Source organism: Coregonus lavaretus, assembly GCF_964263955.1.
Source record: "Coregonus lavaretus genome assembly, chromosome: 23".
In the NCBI taxonomy this organism is placed as follows: Eukaryota; Metazoa; Chordata; class Actinopteri; order Salmoniformes; family Salmonidae; genus Coregonus; species Coregonus lavaretus.
The window spans coordinates 8,429,341-8,454,434 of NC_140010.1; the positions used below are offsets into that span (position 1 = coordinate 8,429,341).

Below are 25,094 nucleotides of genomic sequence, written 5' to 3' on the forward strand. Positions count from 1 at the left end.
GAACAAAAATATAAACGCAACAATTTCAAAGATTTTACTGAGTTACAGTTCATATAAGGAAATCAGTCAATTGAAATAAACTCATAAGGCACTAATCTATAGATTTCACATGGCTGGGCAGGGGTGCAGCCATAAATGGGCCCGAGAGGGCATAGGACCACCCACTTGGAAGCCAGGCCCAGCCAATCAGAATGTGTTTTTCCCCACAAAAGCGCTATTACAGACAGAAAAACTCCTCAGCATCGTCTGTGCATTGTGTTGTGCTACAAAACTGCACATTTTAAAGTGGCCTTTTATTGTCCCCAGCGCAAGGTGTACCTGTGTAATTATCATGCTGTTTAATCAGCTTCTTGATATGCCACACCTGTCAGGTGGATGTATTATCTTGGCAAAGGAGAAATTCTCACTAACAGGGATATAAACAATTTGTGCACAACATTTGAGAGAATTCAGTTTTTTGTGCATATGGAAAATGTCTGGGATTTTTTATTTCAGCTCATGAAACATGAGACCAACACTTTACATGTTGCGTTTATATTTTTGTTCAGTGTATATAAACTGGATTTGCAGCTCCCGCTATTTTTCAAGCAGATTAAATTAGGCATAATGGGAAAAACAAGTAATAGATTGGAAACAGATTATGTAGGCCTGCCTGCCTGTCTGTAGACACCCAGGGGATGAGGTATTCTATCCCAATTTATTTGCTCTGATTGATTTTCAGTGATGTCCCCATGTGATGACAGGCCATTTATTTTTGAAGACATCTGGACAGTTTCCCAGACACGGATTAGGCTAAACCTTGTCATGGACTGAAAAGTATGCTAAATGGAAAACCTCTATTAAAATTGCATTTTTAGTCCAGGACTATCTGTGTCCAGGAAACTGGCCCTTATTGTATTTCAGAAGCATTTGATTCCTCTCCTAATCTCATCTTCTTTATCTGCAGATCTGTGAGAGGACAGGTGGTTTCGAATAAAAGGTGGATGCCACCGGGAATCTTCTTTCACCTTTACCCAATCCCCTCCCCCTACAGCATAGCCGGAGAAGAAAAGGAGACTTCGGGGAAGGGACTAACTGTGGGCCACAGGATGGAGTCAGTGACAGCTCTGCTGAGGACAATGGATTTATCCCAGTCGGCTCCTTTTCCTTTCCCAAGGTGTGAATGTTTTTTGCAACATTTAAGCCTTATTCAGAGGTACAATATTTACAATGCTGCAGAAGATATACAAAAATGTATGGTGCTGATGTCATACCTTTTCTATTTGCAGAAAATCATGTCTGTTCAGTGCAATACATTTTACAATGTGGTGCCATCCTGAATGATCCAGGTCCCACTGCAGTTAGGAGTGTGATGTGTCTGTTTCTGCTCTCTAGCCAACTCCTTATGGAATTGTCATGCCGAAACAATGACAATGGAGTACGCAAAAGCACAAACAGATCTGGGACCAGGCTAATGTGTTATACATAAGACTCTCAACTCTTTTTATTGTTATTATTGATTATTGATTAATGTACTGCATTGCTGAGGGAGCTAGCACATAACCATTTCGCTGCACCTTTTATACCTGCTATAAACTGTGTATGTGACGAATACATTTGATTGGATTTTAGGCCCGGTTCCATTTGGTCCCTAGCCCCTTCCTCCAGCTCCTACCACTTCAGTGTTCACAGATCTGGATGGACTGGATCAGTGAGAGAAATATGGCAGAAGCTCCACTTAGCTTATTGGAAGGCTAGGGGGAGCCATCACGATAATATTGACACCTATCTGTTCCTTTCAGATATTGTTATTGTAGCTATGGTTACTCTATACTATAGTACAACATATGTGGTGTATTACCCAGAAACAAGTATATGATTATGAAATTAATTGGTATCTAGGCAAATAATGTTTCCATTGTGAACTTGTTGCCATACTATTACCACAATTCTGTATGCTGTAAGTGGTCTATTCTTTTCATGTGAATAAACCAAGTGTGTGATGAGAGAATTGATATTTTTAAGACAGACTTCACATATTCAGAAGAAATACTTGTATTATATTATTTAAAGCACATGTAAAGTATCCCAACATACAACAATATACATTGAGCTGAGTGACACGTTTACTCTTTGACTGACAATATACATTGTACATTTTGTTTTTTATGGGGAATAAAAAGAACACAGAGCAACAGAAATAAAAATCACAACAAAAGCCACATTAAATCCCAAGAATAACATGTTCTAAAAAGATGTCTTTTTTTTTTTATCCTATCTTGGAAAATTCAGATTGTGTTATAATATTGAGAATAAAGGAGAAAGGCCTTTGACACTGTGTGAGTAAAATTCACAAACAAAGATTACGTACACATTGATCAAGGTTATGGGTCTTGTCTTAGCTACAAGGTGAGAGGAACACACTGCTAGCAGAAGACACTGCTAGTAGAGAGACTGAGACAGAACATGGCTAGCTCCCTGAGTGGCTAAGAGTCACTTTTAGCCCTTTGTGGAGTGAGTTCTTAGAACCTTATTCTCAGTATTCTGTTGCGGAACTTCAGAGTTCAATAAGAACTGAAGAAGAATCAGGATATGCTGTCTGTCCGTGCTCCTCAAAGGGTTAAGAGATGCCCTGTCTGACTCATAAACCTTATATAAATAGATGCCTAACTCGGGGGTAGCTGGTAGCTCGGTCCATCCTTAGACATGTGCTCGCCCAGTGAGATAGTGGATAGGAAAGATCTTTGACATTTGGTGAGGAGTAGAGGACACAGGAACAGCAATGTACAAAAATAATACAGTTGTTCCAACCAGCAAAGCGCGCTTAAGATACATACAGACAATTTAACTGTAACCAAAAGACAAGGCATGAGGGAATGGGAGACTATTCCTATTGGCTGGATGTTGCTGGTTAGGGACTCTCACAGAGGAGCTGTTCTCCTCAAGTCTCTTTGTTATTCAGAGTTCATAAAGTGTCCTTGTCTCTTATGTCCTGTCTTCTGTTGTTTCTTTCACCCAGCATGGTCTCCTGAGGCAAGGGTCCGTTTCCATCAATATTGACAATGTTGGGCCATTCTACTAGAGATAGTCTGTACAGTACAGTACAGTTCTCCTCCTTTGCCTGCGTGTGATTGGGCTGCCTACCTTGGCAGTGTTCACTATGCAAAGAGTGTTCAGCCTCCCCAATGGTCACATGACATACAGTACGTAACCCCATTGGGTTGCTATGGGGGGGGGGGGGGGGGGTGTTGCCATGGAAACCTGAGTCCAGTTGAGAGAGGAAAACAGTCCCCAAAAAAAGACATGTACAAGAGTCTGCTTTTCTTGAGATCACTGGCATTTCCCTCAAGGGAAGTCGATGAGGGACTGAGGTTTCTCATTGCATTTTTAAAGCCTACAAAGGGCAGCACCAAATGCTGTCAGAACACGTGCCTACGTCTGTGAGTGTGTGTGTGTGACCATTCTGTGAGTTTGCTATAAACCTGTCGGCTGGCGATGATCAATAAAGGATAATTGACCGATAAGGCCAGCACCAGGTAGCATCATACCTGTTTATATCCTCATATGTAATAGAGAAATAACTGAATAATAATCTTGGTCTCTTAGGGCTGGTGAGTACATACATGTTCAACATACAGTACCAGTCAAAAGTTTGGACACACCTACTCATTCAAGGATTTTTCTTTATTTTTACTATTTTCTACATTGTAGAATAATAGTGAAGACATCAATGCCAAGAGTGTGCAAAGCTGTCATCAAGGCAAAGGGTGGCTACTTTGAAGAATCTCAAATATAAAATATATACACTTTTTTGGTTACTACATGATTCTATATGTGTTATTTCATAGTTTTGATGTCTTCACTATTATTCTACAATGTAGAAAATAGTAAAAATAAAGAAAAACCCTGGAATTAGTAGGTGTGTCCAAACTTTTGACTGGTACTGTACATGCAGCCTACATACGGGTACCGCTGAGAACTGTGTCTTTGGGACTATAAATGAAAGAACCCTGGGTCTGTTAAGTAGAACCATAGAATTACAATGATTCTAATTCGACCAGTTGAACTGTCCCAGAGTGTTAATATGTACAGTGGGGAGAACAAGTATTTGATACACTGCCGATTTTGCAGGTTTTCCTACTTACAAAGCATGTAGAGGTCTGTAATTTTATCATAGGTACACTTCAACTGTGAGAGACGGAATCTAAAACAAAAATCCAGAAAATCACATTGTATGATTTTTAAGTAATTAATTAGCATTTTATTGCATGACATACAGTGGGGGAAAAAAGTATTTAGTCAGCCACCAATTGTGCAAGTTCTCCCACTTAAAAAGATGAGAGAGGCCTGTAATTTTCATCATAGGTACACGTCAACTATGACAGACAAACTGAGACATTTTTTTCCAGAAAATCACATTGTAGGATTTTTAATGAATTTATTTGCAAATTATGGTGGAAAATAAGTATTTGGTCACCTACAAACAAGCAAGATTTCTGGCTCTCACAGACCTGTAACTTCTTCTTTAAGAGGCTCCTCTGTCCTCCACTCGTTACCTGTATTAATGGCACCTGTTTGAACGTGTTATCAGTATAAAAGACACCTGTCCACAACCTCAAACAGTCACACTCCAAACTCCACTATGGCCAAGACCAAAGAGCTGTCAAAGGACACCAGAAACAAAATTGTAGACCTGCACCAGGCTGGGAAGACTGAATCTGCAATAGGTAAGCAGCTTGGTTTGAAGAAATCAACTGTGGGAGCAATTATTAGGAAATGGAAGACATACAAGACCACTGATAATCTCCCTCGATCTGGGGCTCCACGCAAGATCTCACCCCGTGGGGTCAAAATGATCACAAGAACGGTGAGCAAAAATCCCAGAACCACACGGGGGGACCTAGTGAATGACCTGCAGAGTGCTGGGACCAAAGTAACAAAGCCTACCATCAGTAACACACTACGCCGCCAGGGACTCAAATCCTGCAGTGCCAGACGTGTCCCCCTGCTTAAGCCAGTACATGTCCAGGCCCGTCTGAAGTTTGCTAGAGTGCATTTGGATGATCCAGAAGAGGATTGGGAGAATGTCATATGGTCAGATGAAACCAAAATAGAACTTTTTGGTAAAAACTCAACTCGTCGTGTTTGGAGGACAAAGAATGCTGAGTTGCATCCAAAGAACACCATACCTACTGTGAAGCATGGGGGTGGAAACATCATGCTTTGGGGCTGTTTTTCTGCAAAGGGACCAGGACGACTGATCCGTGTAAAGGAAAGAATGAATGGGGCCATGTATCGTGAGATTTTGAGTGAAAACCTCCTTCCATCAGCAAAGGCATTGAAGATGAAACGTGGCTGGGTCTTTCAGCATGACAATGATCCCAAACACACCGCCCGGGCAACGAAGGAGTGGCTTCGTAAGAAGCATTTCAAGGTCCTGGAGTGGCCTAGCCAGTCTCCAGATCTCAACCCCATAGAAAATCTTTGGAGGGAGTTGAAAGTCCGTGTTGCCCAGCGACAGCCCCAAAACATCACTGCTCTAGAGGAGATCTGCATGGAGGAATGGGCCAAAATACCAGCAACAGTGTGTGAAAACCTTGTGAAGACTTACAGAAAACGTTTGACCTGTGTCATTGCCAACAAAGGGTATATAACAAAGTATTGAGAAACTTTTGTTATTGACCAAATACTTATTTTCCACCATAATTTGCAAATAAATTCATTAAAAATCCTACAATATGATTTTCTGGATTTATTTTCTCTATTTGTCTGTCATAGTTGACGTGTACCTATGATGAACATTTCAGGCCTCTCTCATCTTTTTAAGTGGAAGAACTTGCACAATTGGTGGCTGACTAAATACTTTTTTCCCCCACTGTAAGTATTTGATCACCTACCAACCAGTAAGAATTCCGGCTCTCACAGACCTGTTAGTTTTTCTTTAAGAAGCCCTCCTGTTCTCCACTCATTACCTGTATTAACTGCACCTGTTTGAACTCATTACCTGTATAAAAGACACCTGTCCACACACTCAATCAAACAGACTCCAACCTCTCCACAATGGCCAAGACCAGAGAGCGGTGTAAGGACATCAGGGATAAAATTGTAGACCTGCACAAGGCTGGGATGGGCTACAGGACAATAGGCAAGCAGCTTGGTGAGAAGGCAACAACTGTTGGCGCAATTATTAGAAAATGGAAGAAGTTCAAGATGACGGTCAATCACCCTCGGTCTGGGGCTCCATGCAAGATCTCACCTCGTGGGGCATCAATGATCATGAGGAAGGTGAGGGATCAGCCCAGATCTACACGGCAGGACCTGGTCAATGACCTGAAGAGAGCTGGGACCACAGTCTCAAAGAAAACCATTAGTAACACACTACGCCGTCATGGATTAAAATCCTGCAGCGCACGCAAGGTCCCCCTGCTCAAGCCAGCGCATGTCCAGGCCCATCTGAAGTTTGCCAATGACCATCTGGATGATCCAGAGGAGGAATGGGAGAAGGTCATGTGGTCTGATGAGACAAAAATAGAGCTTTTTGGTCTAAACTCCACTCGCCGTGTTTGGAGGAAGAAGAAGGATGAGTACAACCCCAAGAACACCATCCCAACCGTGAAGCATGGAGGTGGAAACATCATTATTTGGGGATGCTTTTCTGCAAAGGGGACAGGACGACTGTACCGTATTGAGGGGAGGATGGATGGGGCCATGTATCGCGAGATCTTGGCCAACAAGCTCCTTCCCTCAGTAAGAGCATTGAAGATGGGTCGTGGCTGGGTCTTCCAGCATGACAACGACCCGAAACACACAGCCAGGGCAACCAAGGAGTGGCTCCGTAAGAAGCATCTCAAGGTCCTGGAGTGGCCTAGCCAGTCTCCAGACCTGAACCCAATAGAAAATCTTTGGAGGGAGCTGAAAGTCCGTATTGCCCAGCGACAGCCCCGAAACCTGAAGGATCTGGAGAAGGTCTGTATGGAGTGGGCCAAAATCCCTGCTGCAGTGTGTGCAAACCTGGTCAAGACCTACAGGAAATGTATGATCTCTGTAATTGCAAACAAAGGTTTCTGTACCAAATATTAAGTTCTGCTTTTCTGATGTATCAAATACTTATGTCATGCAATAAAATGCTAATTAATTACTTAAAAATCATACAATGTGATTTTCTGGATTTTTGTTTTAGATTCCATCTCTCACAGTTGAAGTGTACCTATGATAAAAATTACAGACCTCTACATGCTTTGTAAGTAGGAAAACCTGCAAAATCGGCAGTGTATCAAATACTTGTTCTCCCCACTGTACATTCGGTATGTGGTTCTGGCAGGTGCATTGGTGCTTGTCAGTGAGGTACATTCATGATGGGGTTGGGGAGCATCGTAAACCGATATTCTAATGCTAAATTAGCTATGTTCACACTAGAATATGCATATTGCCCATTAGTTTGTCCAAAGTACGGTACAAAAGGACCATGAAGGTGAAGTCTGTAGTGTAAGGTGCATGGCCTGCTGGGATAGTGGAGGAATAACGCCATGGGATGCTGGGAGACTGAGTATTTTAAGTCCTGGATTGTCTCGTTAACTGCTGGTTATTTCTGAGGTCAATATTTATATCCCTCGCTCAATCTCTCCTTTCGCTTCCATACCTCCACACTTTGCCTCTCTCTAATACATTCACTCCATATGTATCTCTAGGAGCTGTTTGTAGAGTCGGGGAGAGAGATCTCACTCCCAAACACTTCCCGATAGAGTGGTGGGAAGCTGTATGCGGTCTCGGGGTGAACCAGACGGAAGAACTCCAGCTTGTCGACGTGGAGATTACAGATGGACTTCATCAGCAGCAGCTTGGACACCATCTACAGGAGGAGAGGACACACCGGGATCAGTCAGGAAAACACACTCAATATCTATGGACTTGGTGGGATGGAATGGGAGAAATCCAGAGAACGCATGAAATGTGTATGGACTTAAGCTAAGCTGCATGGGATAGATCTGCTCTACAGCACTAGACTGGTTAACTGTTTGTCTTTGTTTGATTTAAAGAATGTCTACACAGCATAAGGCCTTAAGGCCCCATAAAATATGCTTATGCAGCTGTTTGGGATATTCTGTAGAGGACCGTATCATAAAGTTCTTGGAGAGGAGACATATGCTACACAAGTGACTCCCATATGGTGGATCTCAGTCAATGACAACTTGGCCATGGCTAGAGGCTGTGGGCTGTGTTTTTTTGTCATCGAACTGTGGAGTGTGCTGGGTCTTTTCCATTTTGGCTAACCCTAACCCTTTTCCTAACCTTAACACAATTCTCTTAACCTGCTACATTTGTTCTCCTAACCTGCTGCGTAAGTTCTCCTAACCTGCTACAAAAAGTCAAATCTGACGTTAATTTGACAAAAGCTGGATCCCTTCTACCTGGTCTAGTTTCTCGTCGGCGGCCCCGCTCATATGCAGACTGTGTTGCAGAGCCAGGAAGAGCTTCTCCTGAAGCTTCCGGACCTTCTGGCTGTCAGTCAGCCATGGTCGCTCTGGGGACAGAAGGACAGCGGCGCTGAACAGAGCCATCTCCTCATCGGTCAGCTGCAGGCGGCAGAGACCTTTAGCCAGGTCAAACACGGCACTGACCAGGTCATCGCAACCTGCAGAGAAGAATTACAATATTATATATACACACATCATGTTCCACTGAATTGTATTCGGAGTAGTTAACAGTATCAGCTCTATACATTCTAAATACTGTATCAGACAAGGAGTAGGCTAGCCTATCTGAGACGCTTACCAAGGGCTTTGAAGAGCTGGGCAGAGGCAAACTTGCCATCAAAGAACATGGTGTTGGTGTTAGCGTTAAACGCCCTGCACATCCTGATCAACAGCACCTCCAGACAGCCTGCAAGGACAACCATAGAGAGCCACAGAAATGGAGAGATGGAGGAAGAGGAGGGAGGGGATGGGGTGATACCAAGAGCACAGAAGATGCTCCAACATGCACAAAAAACAAACACCCAACAGAAAGTAAATATTCCAGATTGTAAGTCATTTGAATTTTTTTTAAATCAGCAGGACAATAAGGATTATCAAGGACTTGTCAAAAAGGGTTTCAAACATTTACAAATGGTATAATATGGAGTTATTGTCAAATCCACGTTTTTGTGTGTGTGCAGATATAACGGTTGTTGGATGGTATAAACGTAGGTTTCAGATATGGTTTAGTTAAATGGTCGGAGCAGTGATGTGTGGTTTAGTTAAATGGTCGGAGCAGTGATGTGTGGTTTGTAAAAAAACAAAGCGATACAAACGAAAAGAGCACAAAAGGAAGAAGGTTGGAGAAAAGAAGGACAAGAAGAGCTAAGGTTAGCAAGATAAAGGACTTACGCCATTTCTTCACTCATGACAGGAATTTTCATGTGGTTCAATGATACTATTTTACAGGGTTTGCTCAATAATGTTTGTTTGCATACGTGTGTGTGTAAGAGAGAGCATTCATGTCTCACATAACGATCAGTGTGTGCATGTCCTGAAGTGGTTTGAGCAGTACGTGTAATCTGCATGTATAAAGGTACTGACCAGCTTTGAGCAGAATGATCTGGTCGTTCTGACATAGGTCCATGAAGCCGGTGATGCGTTTGGCAAACTCCACCACGTACTGGATGGCATTGGTGATGTGGTGGGCACACTGCTGCCACATAAACTCTTCAGACTGGGAGAAATAGAGAAATCATAATTTAATACAACGATAATGCAATACATTAACCTGAGTAGCAGTGTGTGAGTGTGTGTATTCACCTTGCACTGGAAGTTGCGGGTCTCCTCAGGTGAGTACTGAATCCCACTGTATGTCAGCCTCTTCAGGTCGTCAGAACTGTACTGACTCGTCTCCAAGTGGGACTTGACCACACTCTGGGTGATACGCTCTGAAACAGAAACGACACACTGTGGGTGATACGCTCTGAAACAGAAACACGCTCTGAAACAGAAACACACTCTGGGTGACAGGCTCTGAAACAGAAACACACTCTTGGTGACAGGTTCTGAAACAGAAACACACTCTGGGTGACAGGCTCTGAAACAGAAACACACTCTGGGTGATACGCTCTGAAACAAAAACAACACAGGACCATATGAATACAAGACCACTACAGATAACATGTTTACTTGATACTGGGAAACTTTGTTAGTGATGTTAGTTATAGAAATAGTAATAGATTTCGTACCTATATCCATAAGAGTGCAGTCATCGGCCAGTGGCTCCAGCAGCGCGGCTTGTGTGTGCGACAACATCTGGTACTCATGTTTGATCCCATTGGCGTCTGTGACATCCAGCAGATTCTGCTGTGGCGAGTTCTGATTGGACGAATTGTTAGAGGATGATGACGATGACGAAGAGTTGGAGGTGTTCCCGGTGCTTCCGCCGTGGCCTCCCAGCAGCTCCAGGCTGCAGTACTCGTGGGCCTCCTCCGGGGTCAAGGGCAGGTCAAACAGGTCGGGGATGTCATCCAGGTCACTCAGGGTGGAGCTGGAGCCGCCGCTGCTGTAGGAGTGACTGAGCTCCCTGTGCCTGTCCCCCTCACTGTCTCCCCCAGCTACGTCTTCCCTGGTCAGGGACAAACCCTGGTTCAGGCACCCCTGGCTCAGAACCTCCTGGTTCAGAACCTCCTGGTTCTTCTGGTGCTTCTGAACCTCAGAGTACAGGCTGTCTCGCTGCTTCTTAGACATACGGCCAAACTTCACAGCTGGAGGGAGATAGAAGAAGGGGAAGAATCAGAATGTAAGTCTATCTATCTATCTATCAATCTATCTATCTATCTATACAGTGCATTCGGAAAGTATTCAGACCCCTTTACTTTTTCCACATTTTGTTACATTACAGCCTTATTCTAAAATGGATTAAATAGTTTTCCCCCCTCATCAATCTCCACACAATACTCCATAATGACAAAGCAAAGACAGGTTTTTATAAATTTTTGCAAACGGAAATGTCACATTTACATAAGTATTCAGACCCTTTACTTAGTACTTTGTTGAAGCACCTTTGGCAGCGATTACAGCCACGAGTCTTCTTGGTTATGACGCTACAAGCTTGGCACACCTGTATTTGGGGAGTTTCTCCCATTCTTCTCTGCAGATCCTCTCAACCTCTGTCAGGTTGGATGGGGAGCATCGCTGCACAGCTTTTTTCAGGTCTCTCCAGAGATGTTCAATTGGGTTCAAGTCTGGGCTCTGGCTGGGCCACTCAAGGACATTCAGAGACTTGTCCCGAAGCCACTCCTGCATTGTCTTTGCTGTGTGCTTAGGGTCGTTGTCCTGTTGGAAGGTGAACCTTCGCCCCAGTCTGAGGTCCTGATCGGTCTGGAGCAGGTTTTCATCAAGGATCTCTCTGTACGTTGCTCCGTTCATCTTTCCCTCGATCCTGACTAGTCTCCCAGTCCCTGCCGCTGAAAAACATCCCCACAGCATGATGCTGCCACCATCATGCTTCACGGTAGGGATGGTGCCAGGTTTCCTCCAGACGTGACGCTTGGCATTCAGGCCAAAGAGTTCAATCTTGGTTTCATCAGACCAGAGAATCTTGTTTCTCATGGTCTGAGAGTCCTTCAGGTGCCTTTTGGCTAACTCCAAGCGGGCTGTCATGTGCCTTTTACTGAGGAGTGGCTTCCGTCTGGCCACTCTACCATAAAGGCCTGATTGGTGGAGTACTGCAGAGATGGTTGTCCTTCTGGAAGGTTCTCCCATCTCCAAAGAGGAACTCTGGAGCTCTGTCAGAGTGACCATCTGGTTTTTGGTCACCTCCCTGACCAAGGCCCTTCTCCCCCGATTGCTCAGTTTGGCCGGGTGGCCAGCTGTAGTAAGAGTCTTGGTGGTTCCAAACTTCTTCCATTTAAGAATAATGGAGGCCACTGTGTTCTTGAGGACCTTCAATGCTGAAGACATTTTTTGGTACCCTTCCCCAGATATGTGCCTCGACACAATCCTGTCCGGAACTCTCCAGACATTTTCTTCGACCTCATGGCTTGGTTTTTGCTCTGACATGCACTGTCAACTGTGGGACCTTATGTAGACAGGTGTGTGCCTTTCCAAATCATGTCCAATCAATTGAATTTACCACAGGTGGACTCCAATCAAGTTGTAGAAACATCTCAAGGATGATCAATGGAAACAGGATGCACCTGAGCTAAATTTCGAGTCTCATAGCAAAGGGTCTGAATACTTATGTAAATAAGGTATTTCCGTTATTTATTTGTAATATATGAGCAAAAATGTCTAAAAAACTATTTTTGCTTTCTCATTATGGGGTATTGTGTGTAGATTGATGAGGATGTGTGTAGACTTTCTTTAATCCATTTTAGAATACGGCTGTAACGGAACAAAATGTGGAAAAAGTCAAGGGGTCTGAATACTTTCCGAATGCACTGTATAAATAGTATATCTGTGTGGAAACAAGTGTTGCATAACTGTCATGAGTTTTTCTCTGGGCTCAAATGTATACTTTCCGCGCACGTCTGTGTGTGTGTGTGTGACTCACCGTCCCGGCTCATGCCTAAAGCCAGACACTTCTGCAGTCTGCAGTGTTGGCAGCGGTTGCGGTTGGTTCGGTCAATAAGACAGTTCCTCTGGCGGGAACACGAGTACATGGCATTGTTCTGCTGGCTGCGGCGGAAAAATCCCTACACAAAGAAACAAAATGGGATGAGTCAAATTATTACATAATGTATATAATTCCAGCATCATAAATGGTCCTCTGTAGCTCAACTGGTAGAGCACGGCGCTTGTAACGCCAAGGTAGTGGGTTCGATCCCCGGGACCACCCATACACAAAAATGTATGCACGCATGACTGTAAGTCGCTTTGGATAAAAGCGTCTGCTAAATGGCATATTATTATATTATTATAAATCTAGATGTTATAGAACGGAAGTATTATTTCATTGATCACAACAAAGGATATTTTCTATTGCAGCTTGTCTTTGTTTTATATCGTTGAAGGCAGTCTCCCATGATATACTTTGTTTAGCACAGGCTGTAGAACACATGAAGAAGGTAAAGTAGAAACCCTACTACTACTACTACTAGCTCACCTTGCAGCCTTCGCAGGTAATGACCCCATAGTGGATACCTGAGGACTTGTCCCCACAGATCTTGCAGGGTATTACTTCTATTTGAGCTGTAGAGACAGGGAGAGGGGACATATTAAAAAAGCTGTGAAGATTAACCCATCAAGTGAGTTATTAAACCTGTATAAAAAACTAATGAGAATGCATCAAAATATTACTGCCCTGCCAAGTCTACAGCTAGTAGATCTCAAAATAAGGGTAGGAGTTGGGACTAATATGGCCACACACAAACACCTCTCACTATTGAGTAACACCCTGCTGAGGCCAATCTCTCTTGGGGCACGGCCAAGAAGAGCTCAGATCATAACCAGATTTCATTGCACAACGTGTTGCAACATTCACATACAACATTCTGATACGACGGAGGGAGGACTATTTTAATTTGTCTCATTTAGAAAATGTTTCGTGTTATCTTTCTCACCTTCTATAATTTTATTTTTTAAGCACTTTGAAATGCATCCCCTGTAAGAAATATGCTCTATAAATACAGTTTGATTGATTGAATATTGGCATTTGCAACAGGTTGACAGGTTTCGACCTGGCATATGGCTATTATCAACATCGTGTGAAGTGAGAGGCAGGCTGTCCGTTTGGCTCCGCCTTGCATGCTCTGAGTGTCACAGCAGCAGACTGAAAGGTATTCAAATGGATAAATAAGGACTTTAATCATACCTTATCTACAGTTGAAGTTGGAAGTTTACATACACTTAGGTTGGAGTCATTAAAACTAGTTTTTCAACCACTCCACACATTTCTTATTAACAAACTATAGTTTTGGAAAGTCGGTTAGGACATTTACTTTGTGCATGACACAAGTAATTCTTCCAACAATTGTTTACAGACAGATTATTTCACTTATAATTCACTGTATCACAATTCCAGTGGGTCAGAAGTTTACATACACTAAGTTGACTGTGCCTTTTAAGAGCTTGGATAATTCCAGGAAATGATGTCATGGCTTTAGAAGCTTCAATTGGAGGTGTACCTGTGGATGTATTTCAAGGCCTACCTTCAAACTCAGTGCCTCTTTGCTTGACATCATGGGAAAATCAAAAGACATCAGCCAAGACCTCAGAAAAAAATGTGTAGACCTCCACAAGTTTGGTTCATCCTTGGGAGAAATGTCCAAACGTCCGAAGGTACCACATTCATCTGTACAAACAATAGTACGCAAGTATAAACACCATGGGACCAAGCAGCCATCATACCGCTCAGGAAGGAGACGCGTTCTGTCTCCTAGAGATGAACGTACTTTGTTGCGAAAAGTGCAAATCAATCCCAGAACAACAGCAAAGGACCTTGTGAAGATGCTGGAGGAAACCGGTACAAAAGTATCTATATCCACAGTAAAACGAGTCCTATATCGACATAACCTGAAAGGCTGCTCAGCAAGGAAGAAGCCACTGCTCCAAAACCACCATAAAAAAGCCAGACTACGGTTTGCAACTGCACATGGGGACAAAGATCGTACTTTTTGGAGAAATGTCCTCTGGTCTGATGAAACAAAAATAGAACTGTTTGGCCATAATGACCATTGTAATGTTTGGAGGAAAAAGGGGGTAGCTTGCAAGCCGAAGATCACCATCCCAACCGTGAAACACGGGGGTGGCAGCATCATGCTGTGGGGGTGCTTTGCTGCAGGAGGGACTGGTGCACTTCACAAAATAGATGGCATCATGAGGAAGGAACATTTTGTGGATATATTGAAGCAACATCTCAAGACATCAGTCAGGAAGTTAAAGCTTGGTCGCAAATGGGTCTTCCAAATGGACAATGACCCCAAGCATACTTCTAAAGTTGTGGCAAAATGGCTTAAGGACAACAAAGTCAAGGTATTGGAGTGGCCATCACAAAGCCCTGACCTCAATCCAATAGAAAATGTGTGGGCAGAACTGAAAAAGCGTGTGCGAGCAAGGAGGCCTACAAACCTGACTCGGTTACAGCAGCTCTGTCAGGAGGAATGGGCCAAAATTCACCCAACTTATTGTGGGAAGCTTGTGGAAGGCTACCCGAAACGTTTGACCCAAGTTAAACAATTTAAAGGCAATGCTACCAAATACTAATTGAGTGTATGTAAACTTCTGACCCACTGAGAATGTGATGAAATAAATAAAAGCTGATATAAATCATTCTCTCTACTATTATTCTGACATTTCACATTCTTAAGATAAAGTGGTGATCCTAACTGACCTAAAACAGGGAATTTTTACTAGGATTAAATGTCAGGAATTGTGAAAAAAAGTTTTTAAATGTATTTGGCTAAGGTGTATGTAAACTTCCGACTTCAACCGTATGTGCCACCTTTCATACTAATACAGATTGCTCCAGCAAAGAGAAGAATACAAGTAAACATAGTACGCAATAAAAAGAGAAAGGAAATGATTTGATTGAAGTGACTTTGAAAATAAACTTGGCCGTGTGTCTCTCACGCTGTCGGTCTGTCTGTGAACCCAGTGAGGTGAAAGACAGAAATAGACAGAGTCATGTGTCAGAAACCCAGTCCCCTCACACACTCTCTCTCCCTCTTACATACAAGGGGCCCATATAAGGGGCTAAAATGGAGAGCAGTAGTATGTGAAGATTTTGTTTTGTTTGTTTAAACAGATGGAGCCGGTCGGCTATTTTACTTACATTTTTACATTTGTTTTACTTCACAGCAGCCATAGTACTACACAGAGATAGAAACAACTAACTCATTCATGTGATACGCTATCGTTGCTCAATCTGCCAGTCTATTTAATGTTTGTGCCAAAGACAGAGATAACAAATCTGTGTAATTTATGAAGCATGGGATCTGTAGTCCTGCATGGGATCTGTAGTCCTCTGAGAGGCAGACTTATGGAGCATGGGATCTGTAGTCCTCTGAGAGGCAGACATTTGGAGTGTGGGATCTTTAGCCCTCTGAGAGGCTGACATATGGAAACTCATATGGACATATGGAAACTCACACAGACATATGGCTAATCTCGCAGAGATTTAATGCATTGTTGTTGCGGCATTACATGAAAATGTCACTTTAAATTTGTTTTGTTTTCCCACTCTCTCTATGAAAAAAATTAGAAAAGTCTGCTGTTCTCTCCTCTATGTAATGACTAAAATACACAGAGCAACTGGGGCAGCTGCAGGTAGGGCTGGGCGGTATATATAATTAATTTGATACATTTGAATGTATGTTTTTGCACGATATTCCAAATGCCTGCATCGCAAGGTTTTTTGTATTTTTGGTCTCGTCTCCTTTGCTCCTCTGTGCTGTGTGCACCTTCCCATTTACACCAGAGATCTGTATATAATGATGAGAAGCTCATGTCTCTGCGCTAACAGTGGGAGTTTCTGTCCCAAAGGCGGGAAGGCAGGCGACAAACTTAGGTCCAAATGAAGCCCATAGAAAGGCATTGGCCTTATTTTTGGACAGATTTTGGCAAGATTGAAACCTCTCTGTTTGCATCTTCCTCTCTGTTTACACACGCACCAAGCCCACCACCTGCCACTCACAACAACAAAGATGAGAGATCACTGTTTCAACTTGCTATTTGCATATGAGGTTTGGCCCAACAGAATTGGCCCAACAGAATTGGTGATATGGACACCGAAACACATTGAGACATTATTTTACTGTAATAGAGGAGAAGTTACCCTTTCTAATGATACCCTTTTATGTCTCAACTACTGAAATTGCGCGCAGAGCAGACATTCAGAGGAGACAGATTCTGGAAAATTAATGCTCAGTTTGTCGCGCGTGGCATTTCGGTCACAAGTACCGCTAGCAGCATTTTAGCCAAATACTACTAGCTGTCTAGTCTGTGTTTTATAAACGAGCAATGAGCATACAACACAATTATATACGGAATTGGCAACTTGTTCTCATTCTGAGAAATAAGGTAGGCCACTTGATTTCAACATCTGAACAAAGTGGACAGGATAGCATGCTACTCAAACAGTTGGAGACGGACAGAAGGGTGTGTTCATAACAATTAAACTGTTCTGCCTTGTTAGCTAGCAAATAAAACCAAGTTGGCTAAATTTAAAGATTAGCTGGCTACTCACTAGCACGTGGGCTTGTGTTTGAGAGTTTATTTATGAGACCTGTGTTAATTTTCTATAATGACTGTTAGAAGAAGTTAGTCATTATTAGTGAATGTGCATTATGCATGGTTCTATTTAAATTTGTAACAAAAAGGGCATTTTCATAGACTGACTTGAAAGCCAGATCAGTGATTATTGAAAAGAAAAGCAGTTTAAACTATTTTGATTAAAAAATATATATATTAGTGGGTCTTATGGTTGTGGAAGGCTTATAATTTAGCCTATGTATAATTTCACAAGTCCTGAATTCATTAGATTATTGCTGACTGTTTGAAATGCAGTGTATTTGACCTTTAATTGTACAACAAAGCTTATTTAGAGAAAACACTCAACATAATCTAGCTTTATATCGTTTCAGGCCATATTGCCCAGGCCTCGCTGCAGGTATGCAATGGAAAAGTCTCTCCTGCCTTCTTCCTCCCTCAGCCCTCTTCCTCTCTTTTCTCTCCAATCCCCCGCTCGGTTATATAACTCTCGTCTGCGAGCATTTCATGAACACTCTGCTCGGTTATATAACTCTCGTCTGCGAGCATTTCATAAACATACTCATTCAGGGAGGTCACACTAGCTACCGCCCCGCCTCCTCTCTGCCGCTGCAGCTCCCATTGGCTGGAAGGCGGGCAGGGCCTGTCTGGGGTTGGTTGTGTGGGATATCGGTCAGGCGCGGTAGCCTGTCATGCAATTCTGTCCTACTGACACACTTTCTCACCGAGGGGAGGGTAGGGAGGGGAGGGGGTAGTCAGGCGCTTTCACACTGAATAGGGCTCTCTACTCCGGGTTTTAAGGTGGAACTCAACTAGACTTTGAGCCTCCATAATGCACAGCTCAAAGCACAGCTGTCTACTTAACATCCAGCAAATAAATAAATAATAATGAGAAAATAAAAATCTTAATTCTATACCGTTGTTTGAAACGTGCTCAAATAAATATGATACTTATTACTGTAGTTACCACTGATATTCTTCAGCTGGATAAGTGTGAGTGAAAGAGTGAAATCTTCTTAAACACTATGTAATGGATGAAATAAAAGACAACTGAAGGAAACATCCATAAAGCCACTAGGTACTGTACTGTAGCTGGCTTGGTGCCAGTAGGACTATGAACTTTCAGCTGTACAGCAGTACAATGTCTGCTATCTAATCAGACTACTCTCTCTGAAATTGAGCTTCTGCTTCAACTAATTATATTCTTGTCCCCAGTTTAAGGCAAAGCAGAAGGTCAGAATAACACAGACCTCCATTTGTAACAGTTCTGCAAAATAATGAATAATCCATTTTGCATTATAAAGCACTGAGAAATGCTGTGGTAACCTCTACAAGATATAGGATGACTGGTTTTATGTTTACTTTGAAAACTTCCCAAACTCCATGGAGGTGAGAGTTGGGGGTCGTCAGGGGCCGACAGACTGGTGACATCATCACTCAACCTTGGCTGCCAGACAAATCCCCTTTCACCGCTGACCGATCCTCCTGCCCGACCCAGCCAGCCACATATCACTTAGTTTTTCATAGTAACACGCACATGCACACACAGAGACATAGAGTGAGGGAGATAATACAATCTGTGTCGACCAAAGTTCTACTCTGAGAAGATTACGTACTCATTGACTCTTAACACACATTTAACTTTTGAGTACAATACACACAGGCAACTGAGTCAGGCTGAGTGCGCTCTTTTCAATGCCAATAAACCTTTTAAACTCCAGTAACAAACTTGAACCACTTTTGTGCTTTTACTTAATCTATTACAGTTCTGGACAGGGCATGTTACAGTAAATGTTATGTAATGCCTGTGAAAAGCTTTGATCCCGAGGGAATTGGAACTCTATTGCAAATGAACATTTTATCACCTTAATCATGCAACATTAGGGTGTGTCCCAATTGTCTAAAGTGGCTTCCTTCCTCTTCTCCTCTCCATTTCCTCAACCTGCACTGATGGGAAAGAACTGAACTTGTGAAAGCCAACTCCCAGTAGGTAGTCATATTGCTTGCATATTTCCTATTTTGTCTGAGGCTGAGTCACTCTCCCTCCCTCCCTCCCCCCCCCCCCCCCTCTCTCTCTCTCTCTCTCTCTCTCTCTCTCTCTCTCTCTCTCTCTCTCTCTCTCTCTCTCTCCCTCCCACTCCAACACTATCATTAGGTTTGCCAATGATACGACGGTGGTAGGCCTGATCACCGACGACGATGAGACAGCCTATAGGGAGGAGGTCAGAGTAGGGCTGGGCAATATGGTCTAATATCTCGATTTATTTTCAAACTTATGGTCAAGTTACGATATATACAGTATATATTTAGATTTTTTAAAAGGTTCTCTAAATAAGCTTTGTTGCACAATTAAAGGTCAATACACTGCATGTAGAATTATACCTAGGCTAAATATAAGCCTTCCACAACCATGAGACCCACTAATAATTTAATAAAAATAGTTCAACCTGCTTTTTTGCAATAATCACTAATCTGGCTTTCAAGTCAGTCTATGAAAATGCAAGTTTTGTTACAAATGTAACCAGAACCATGCATAATGCACATTCACTAATAATGTAGCAGGCATTATAGAAAATGAACACCGATTTCATAAACAATCTCTCAAGCACAAGCCCACGTGCTAGTGTGTAGCCAGCTAATATTTATATTTGAAGTATAGCCAACTTTGATATATTTGCTTGCTAAAAAGGTAGAACTGTTATGAATACACCCTCCTGTCTGTCTCCAACTGTTTGAACAACATACAGTGCCTTGCAAATGTATTCATCCCCCAATAATTTGTTAAATAAAGTCCACCTGTGTGCAATCTAAGTGTCACATGATCTGTCACATGATCTCAGTATATATACACCTGTTCTGAAAGGCCCCAGAGTCTGCAACACCACTAAGCAAGGGGCACCACCAAGCAAGCGGCACCAGGAAGACCAAGGAGCTCTCCAAACAGGTCAGAGACAAAGTTGTGGAGAAGTACAGATCAGGGTTGGGTTATAAAAAATATCCGAAACTTTTAACATCCCACGGAGCACCATTAAATCCATTATTAAAAAATTGAAAGAATATGGCACCTCAACAAACCTGCCAAGAGAGGGCCGCCCACTAAAACTCACGGACCAGGCAAGGAGGGCATTAATCAGAGAGGCAACAAAGAGACCAAAGATAACCCTGAAGGAGCTGCAAAGCTCCACAGTGGAGATTGGAGCATCTGTCCATAGGATCACTTTAAGCCGTACACTCCACAGAACTGGGCTTTACAGAAGAGTGGCCAGAAAAAAGCCATTGCTTAAAGAAATAAATAAGCAAACACATTTGGTGTTCGCCAAAAGGCATGTGGGAGACTCCCCAAACATATGAGACTAAAATTGAGCTTTTTGGCCATCAAGGAAAACACTATGTCTGGCGCAAACCCAACACCTCTCATCACCCCGAGAATACCATCCCCACAGTGAAGCATGGTGGTGGCAGCATCATGCTGTGGGGATGTTTTTCATCGGCAGAGACTGGGAAACTGGTCAGAATTGAAGGAATGATGGATGGCGCTTAATACAGGGAAATTCTTGAGGGAAACCTGTTTCAGTCTTCCAGAGTTTTGAGACTGGGACGGATGTTCACCTTACAGCAGGACAATGACCCTAACCATACTGCTAAAGCAACACTTGAGTGGTTTAAGGGGAAACATTTAAATGACTTGGAATGTACTAGTCAAAGCCCAGACGTCAATCCAATTGAGAATCTGTGGTATGACTTTAAGATTGCTGTACACCAGCGGAACCCATCCAACTTGAAGGAGCTGGAGCAGTTTTGCCGTGAAGAATGGGCAAAGATCCCAGTGGCTAGATGTGCCAAGCTTATAGAGACATACCCCAAGAGACTTGCAGCTGTAATTACTGCAAAAGGTGGCTCTACAATGTATTGACTTTGGGGGGGGGGGGGGGGGGGGGGTGAATAGTTATGCACGCTCAAGTTTTCTGTTTTCCTGTCTTCTTGTCTTACACAGTTGTGAAGAGGGCACGACAACGCCTCTTCCCCCTCAGGAAGCTGAAAAGATTTGGCATGATCCTCAAAACGTTCTACAGCTGCACCATCGAGAGCATCCTGACTGGCTGCATCACCGCCTGGTATGGCAACTGCTTGGCATCCGCCCACAAGGCGCTACAGAGGGTAGTTCGTACGGCCCAGTACATCACTGGGGCTGAGCTCCCTGCCATCCAGGACCTCTATACCAGGCAGTGTCAGAGGAAGGCTCTAAAATTGTCAAAGACTCCAGCCACCCAAGTCATAGACTGTTCTCTCTGCTACCGCATGGCAAGTGGTACCGATGCACCAAGTCTTGAACCAACAGGACCCTGAACAGATTCTGCCCCAAGCCATAAGACTGCTAAATAGTTAGTTAAATAGCTAACCAAATAGCTACCCGGACTATCTGCATTGACCCTTTTTGCAACAATGTTTTTGACTCATCACATACGCTGCTGCTACCGTTTACTATCTGTCACTTTATTCCTAGTTATATAAAATGGTACCCCTTGTATATAGCCAAGTTATCGTTACTCATTGTGTATATATTACGTGTTTCACTTTTCTATTATTTCTCAATTTTCTTTCTCTTTGTATTGTTGGGAAGGGCCCCTATGTAAGCATTTCACTGTTAGTCTACACCTTTTGTTTACGAAGCATGTGACGAATAAAATGACATTGAACTTTACCGGTTGTCTGTGTGGTTTGTCCTTTAGCTGCTCAAAATGTTAGACAAAATATCCACAGGAAAGTTTTGTTAACCTGACTTTTTAGAGAGCCGGTAGGTATATGGTTGGTTAGGCACCAAGGTAAAGTATTTTTTTAAATTGGGTATTCGGTTTTCTCTCTCGTTAATAGCTATTGAACCAAGCATGACATGATCATGAAAATGGTATATCCTGAATCAGGGGAGGATGGAGAACTAAAAGTCAGGTTAACAATACTTTCCTGTGGATATTTTGTCTAACATTTTGAGCAGCTGAAGGACAAACCACACAGACAACCGGTAGAGTTTTTATTGACCTTTATTTCAGAGACTAAAGTTTATTTAGCAAATGAGCCCCGCACAATATAAAAAGGAACACATCAATAGGAAAGTATAGATAAACATAAATATACTCAATATACACATGAAATACACATTAGGATACAAAACACAGTCAATTAAAACAAACACATACTTCATTATAAAAATCCTCTGTCAGGTGTCTGAATTGCCCTAGGGACACCAAAGCATCCAATCGAAATGTCTTTGAGATTATTCCAAACATAGGGTGCAAGAAAGGTTGATTTACCTAACTCTGTAGACACCAATGGTGTCTCCAGAGTTAACCAACCCAGTGAACGGGTTTGATAACTTAACAGTGAAGCTAGGTAAATTGGAGGCTTGTAAACGAAAACAGGATAATGATGTGATCTACTTAAATTCAAGGAGGTCCAGCCAACCTTTTGGTAAAGAATGCAGTGATGAGTAATACAACTATCTCCTGTGATAAAACGAAGGGCGCTATGATAAATGGCATCGAGGGGATTAAGAGTAGTGGCAGCTGCAATTTGATAAATAGTATCACCATAATCAAGAACAGGTAGAAAGGTTTACTGCACAATCTACTTCCTGCTGACTAGAGAGAGGCAAGATTTGTTTCTGTAAAAGAAAAAAAGCCCAATTTAAATCTTAGTTTCTTAACAAGCTCTTTCATATGTTTTTTAAACGTTAAATCATTGTCAATCCAAATACCAAGGTATTTGTATGCAGGGACTGTTCGAGTATATAACCATCCGATGAGTTAAATTGTAATCCATTTGAGACAATTTTACAGAATTTGAAAACAACATATTTAGTTTTGCCCGGATTAAGCACGAGACTAAGTTCAAATGTAATTTTATTCAACATTCTGATTTGTAAAGAACATTTACACGATTTTGCAAAAAAATGTTTCAGGCTGTATACCAATCAATTGTGTATTACAGCCTAACTAATCAGACTTTACAACCCTATGGTCTCAGTCCTGAATTAAATACAACATTAAAACATTGTTCAAACATTTAACCTAAACATTATTTTATTATGAATAATATATATATTATAAGCATTTTCACTAGTTACAGAAAACTCTCCAGCCTACAGCCAGGGCATTCCTATAATATTCAGAGGCAGTGGCGCACCTGGCAGCCAGATAATCCAGGCAGGCCAACGCAGTATAAGAGATTAAGGCGATAGCCTACGCACTTGAAAGGGAAAGCAGTTTCGCTTTTAGCTAAATAATTTACATTTCAATAGCTTTCGATACATTGTTTCTCGCCAAAATGAACATAGGATATATGTGACATTGCAAAGTCTACGAAGTATGGTCACTTGAATATGAATGATAATAATTTATTTACCTCTCATGTTGAATGTTTATCGTTTCTGGATCAATGAAATTGACTTCATGTGGGTTGTAACTGAACACAAATATCTGTAAAACTGTTGAAATGCCAGCATTTGCTGGCACGCAAAATAAAATGTATGCCTACTGAACTAGAAAATATTTTTTCGAAAAACAAGGCAATGATCCGCGAGGATTTCCTTATCGTTGGAGTTTTGCGACAGTTAATGAAATGCAAAGAAATTCGACTGTTCAAGTTGCATGTTATCCTGTTTGTCTCGATGCACTATTTCGGTAACTTCTTAACAGAATACTCCCACAAGGTTCTTGCAAGGTTCTAAATCTACCCTTCTAACGTACTTCTCGACGCGTGGACGATCTCACTCCCGAGGTCCCCTTGTAGTTCTCGTGGCTGCGCGCACACGGGATTGAGTTTTAAGGAGGATTGGAGATGGGAACTTTTCAGAATGGAGAGAACATACCTATTTATCTATGATCCACTGTCAACAACAACAACAATTAACACTTTAACTCTCATTTAGTCATGTGGGTTTACAAATAGTTTTTCATAAATCAGCACTTATTTTAGCAAGGCATGGACAACACAGTATGTAGTCTAACCGGTTTGTTCTGCACGTGTATCACATTTTGTGTTAAGGTAAAATGGACAGCGTTATGATAATACAAACATTGTGTTGCGATGATTCCTTTTGATTTCGTGCCATTCACAGTGTGAGAGCTGAGTGGGGGTTGTGCTATGTGATGCAAGGTTCTGGCAGCTTAGATATGAAACAGGGAGAAGGCAGATAAATCAAAGTAGGTTAGTGGAGCAACGCTGGAGTGTGTGGAGCCTGCAGCCACACAACCCTCAGCCCTATCTATACCTGTCTTTCTCACTCTCTTTTCTCCTCTCTCTATATGTGACTCTCTCTCTCCCTCTCTCCTCCTCTCTCTCTGTTTTCCCTACACCTACAGTTAGTTATTTTCTACCTCCCCTCTATTTCATTCCTCCAGCTTCATCCCTTTATTTTATCCTCTATGTATACCTTCTGTGTTTAAAAAAACGATTGTTTGATGTTGCTGACCATATTCTATTCCACTCTTCCTTTCTACTCTTCTATTCCACTCTTCTATTCTACCCTTCTATTCCACTCTTCTATTCCGCTCTTCTATCCCACTCTTCTATTCTACTCTTCAATTCCACTATTCTATTCCACTCTTCTATTCTACTCTTCTATTCCACTATTCTATTCCACTCTTCTATTCCACTCTTCTATTTCACTCTTCTATTCCACTCTTCCTTTCTACTCTTCTATTCCACTCTTCTATTCTACTCTTCTATTTCACTCTTCTATTCTACTCTTCTATTCTACTCTTCTATTCCACTCTTCTATTCCACTCTTCTATTCTACCCTTCTATTCCACTCTTCTATTCCGCTCTTCTATCCCACTCTTCTATTCTACTCTTCTATTCCACTATTCTATTCCACTCTTCTATTCTACTCTTCTATTCCACTATTCTATTCCACTCTTCTATTCCACTCTTCTATTTCACTCTTCTATT

The 25,094-nt window shown here is 42.2% G+C and overlaps 1 protein-coding gene across 2 annotated transcripts; it reads right to left on the reverse strand.

Annotated features, from left to right (window-relative positions):
• Positions 1-7,220: 7,220 nt before the first annotated feature.
• On the reverse strand, positions 7,221-23,913 carry LOC311098978 (nuclear receptor ROR-beta-like). 2 transcript variants are annotated; one of them, XM_084139549.1, is made up of 9 exons: positions 23,547-23,913; positions 13,045-13,130; positions 12,493-12,634; positions 10,184-10,702; positions 9,756-9,883; positions 9,537-9,669; positions 8,752-8,859; positions 8,388-8,611; positions 7,221-7,828 (listed from the first exon to the last, which is right to left on the reverse strand). In XM_084139549.1, exons 1-9 carry the CDS (start codon positions 23,551-23,553, stop codon positions 7,664-7,666), a joined length of 1,512 nt encoding a protein of 503 aa, XP_083995675.1. In that variant the 5' UTR covers positions 23,554-23,913; the 3' UTR covers positions 7,221-7,663. The 2 variants fall into 2 exon arrangements, with proteins under 2 accessions (XP_083995675.1, XP_083995676.1); XM_084139550.1 differs by lacking the exon at positions 13,045-13,130.
• Between the last annotated feature and the right edge of the window lie 1,181 nt (positions 23,914-25,094).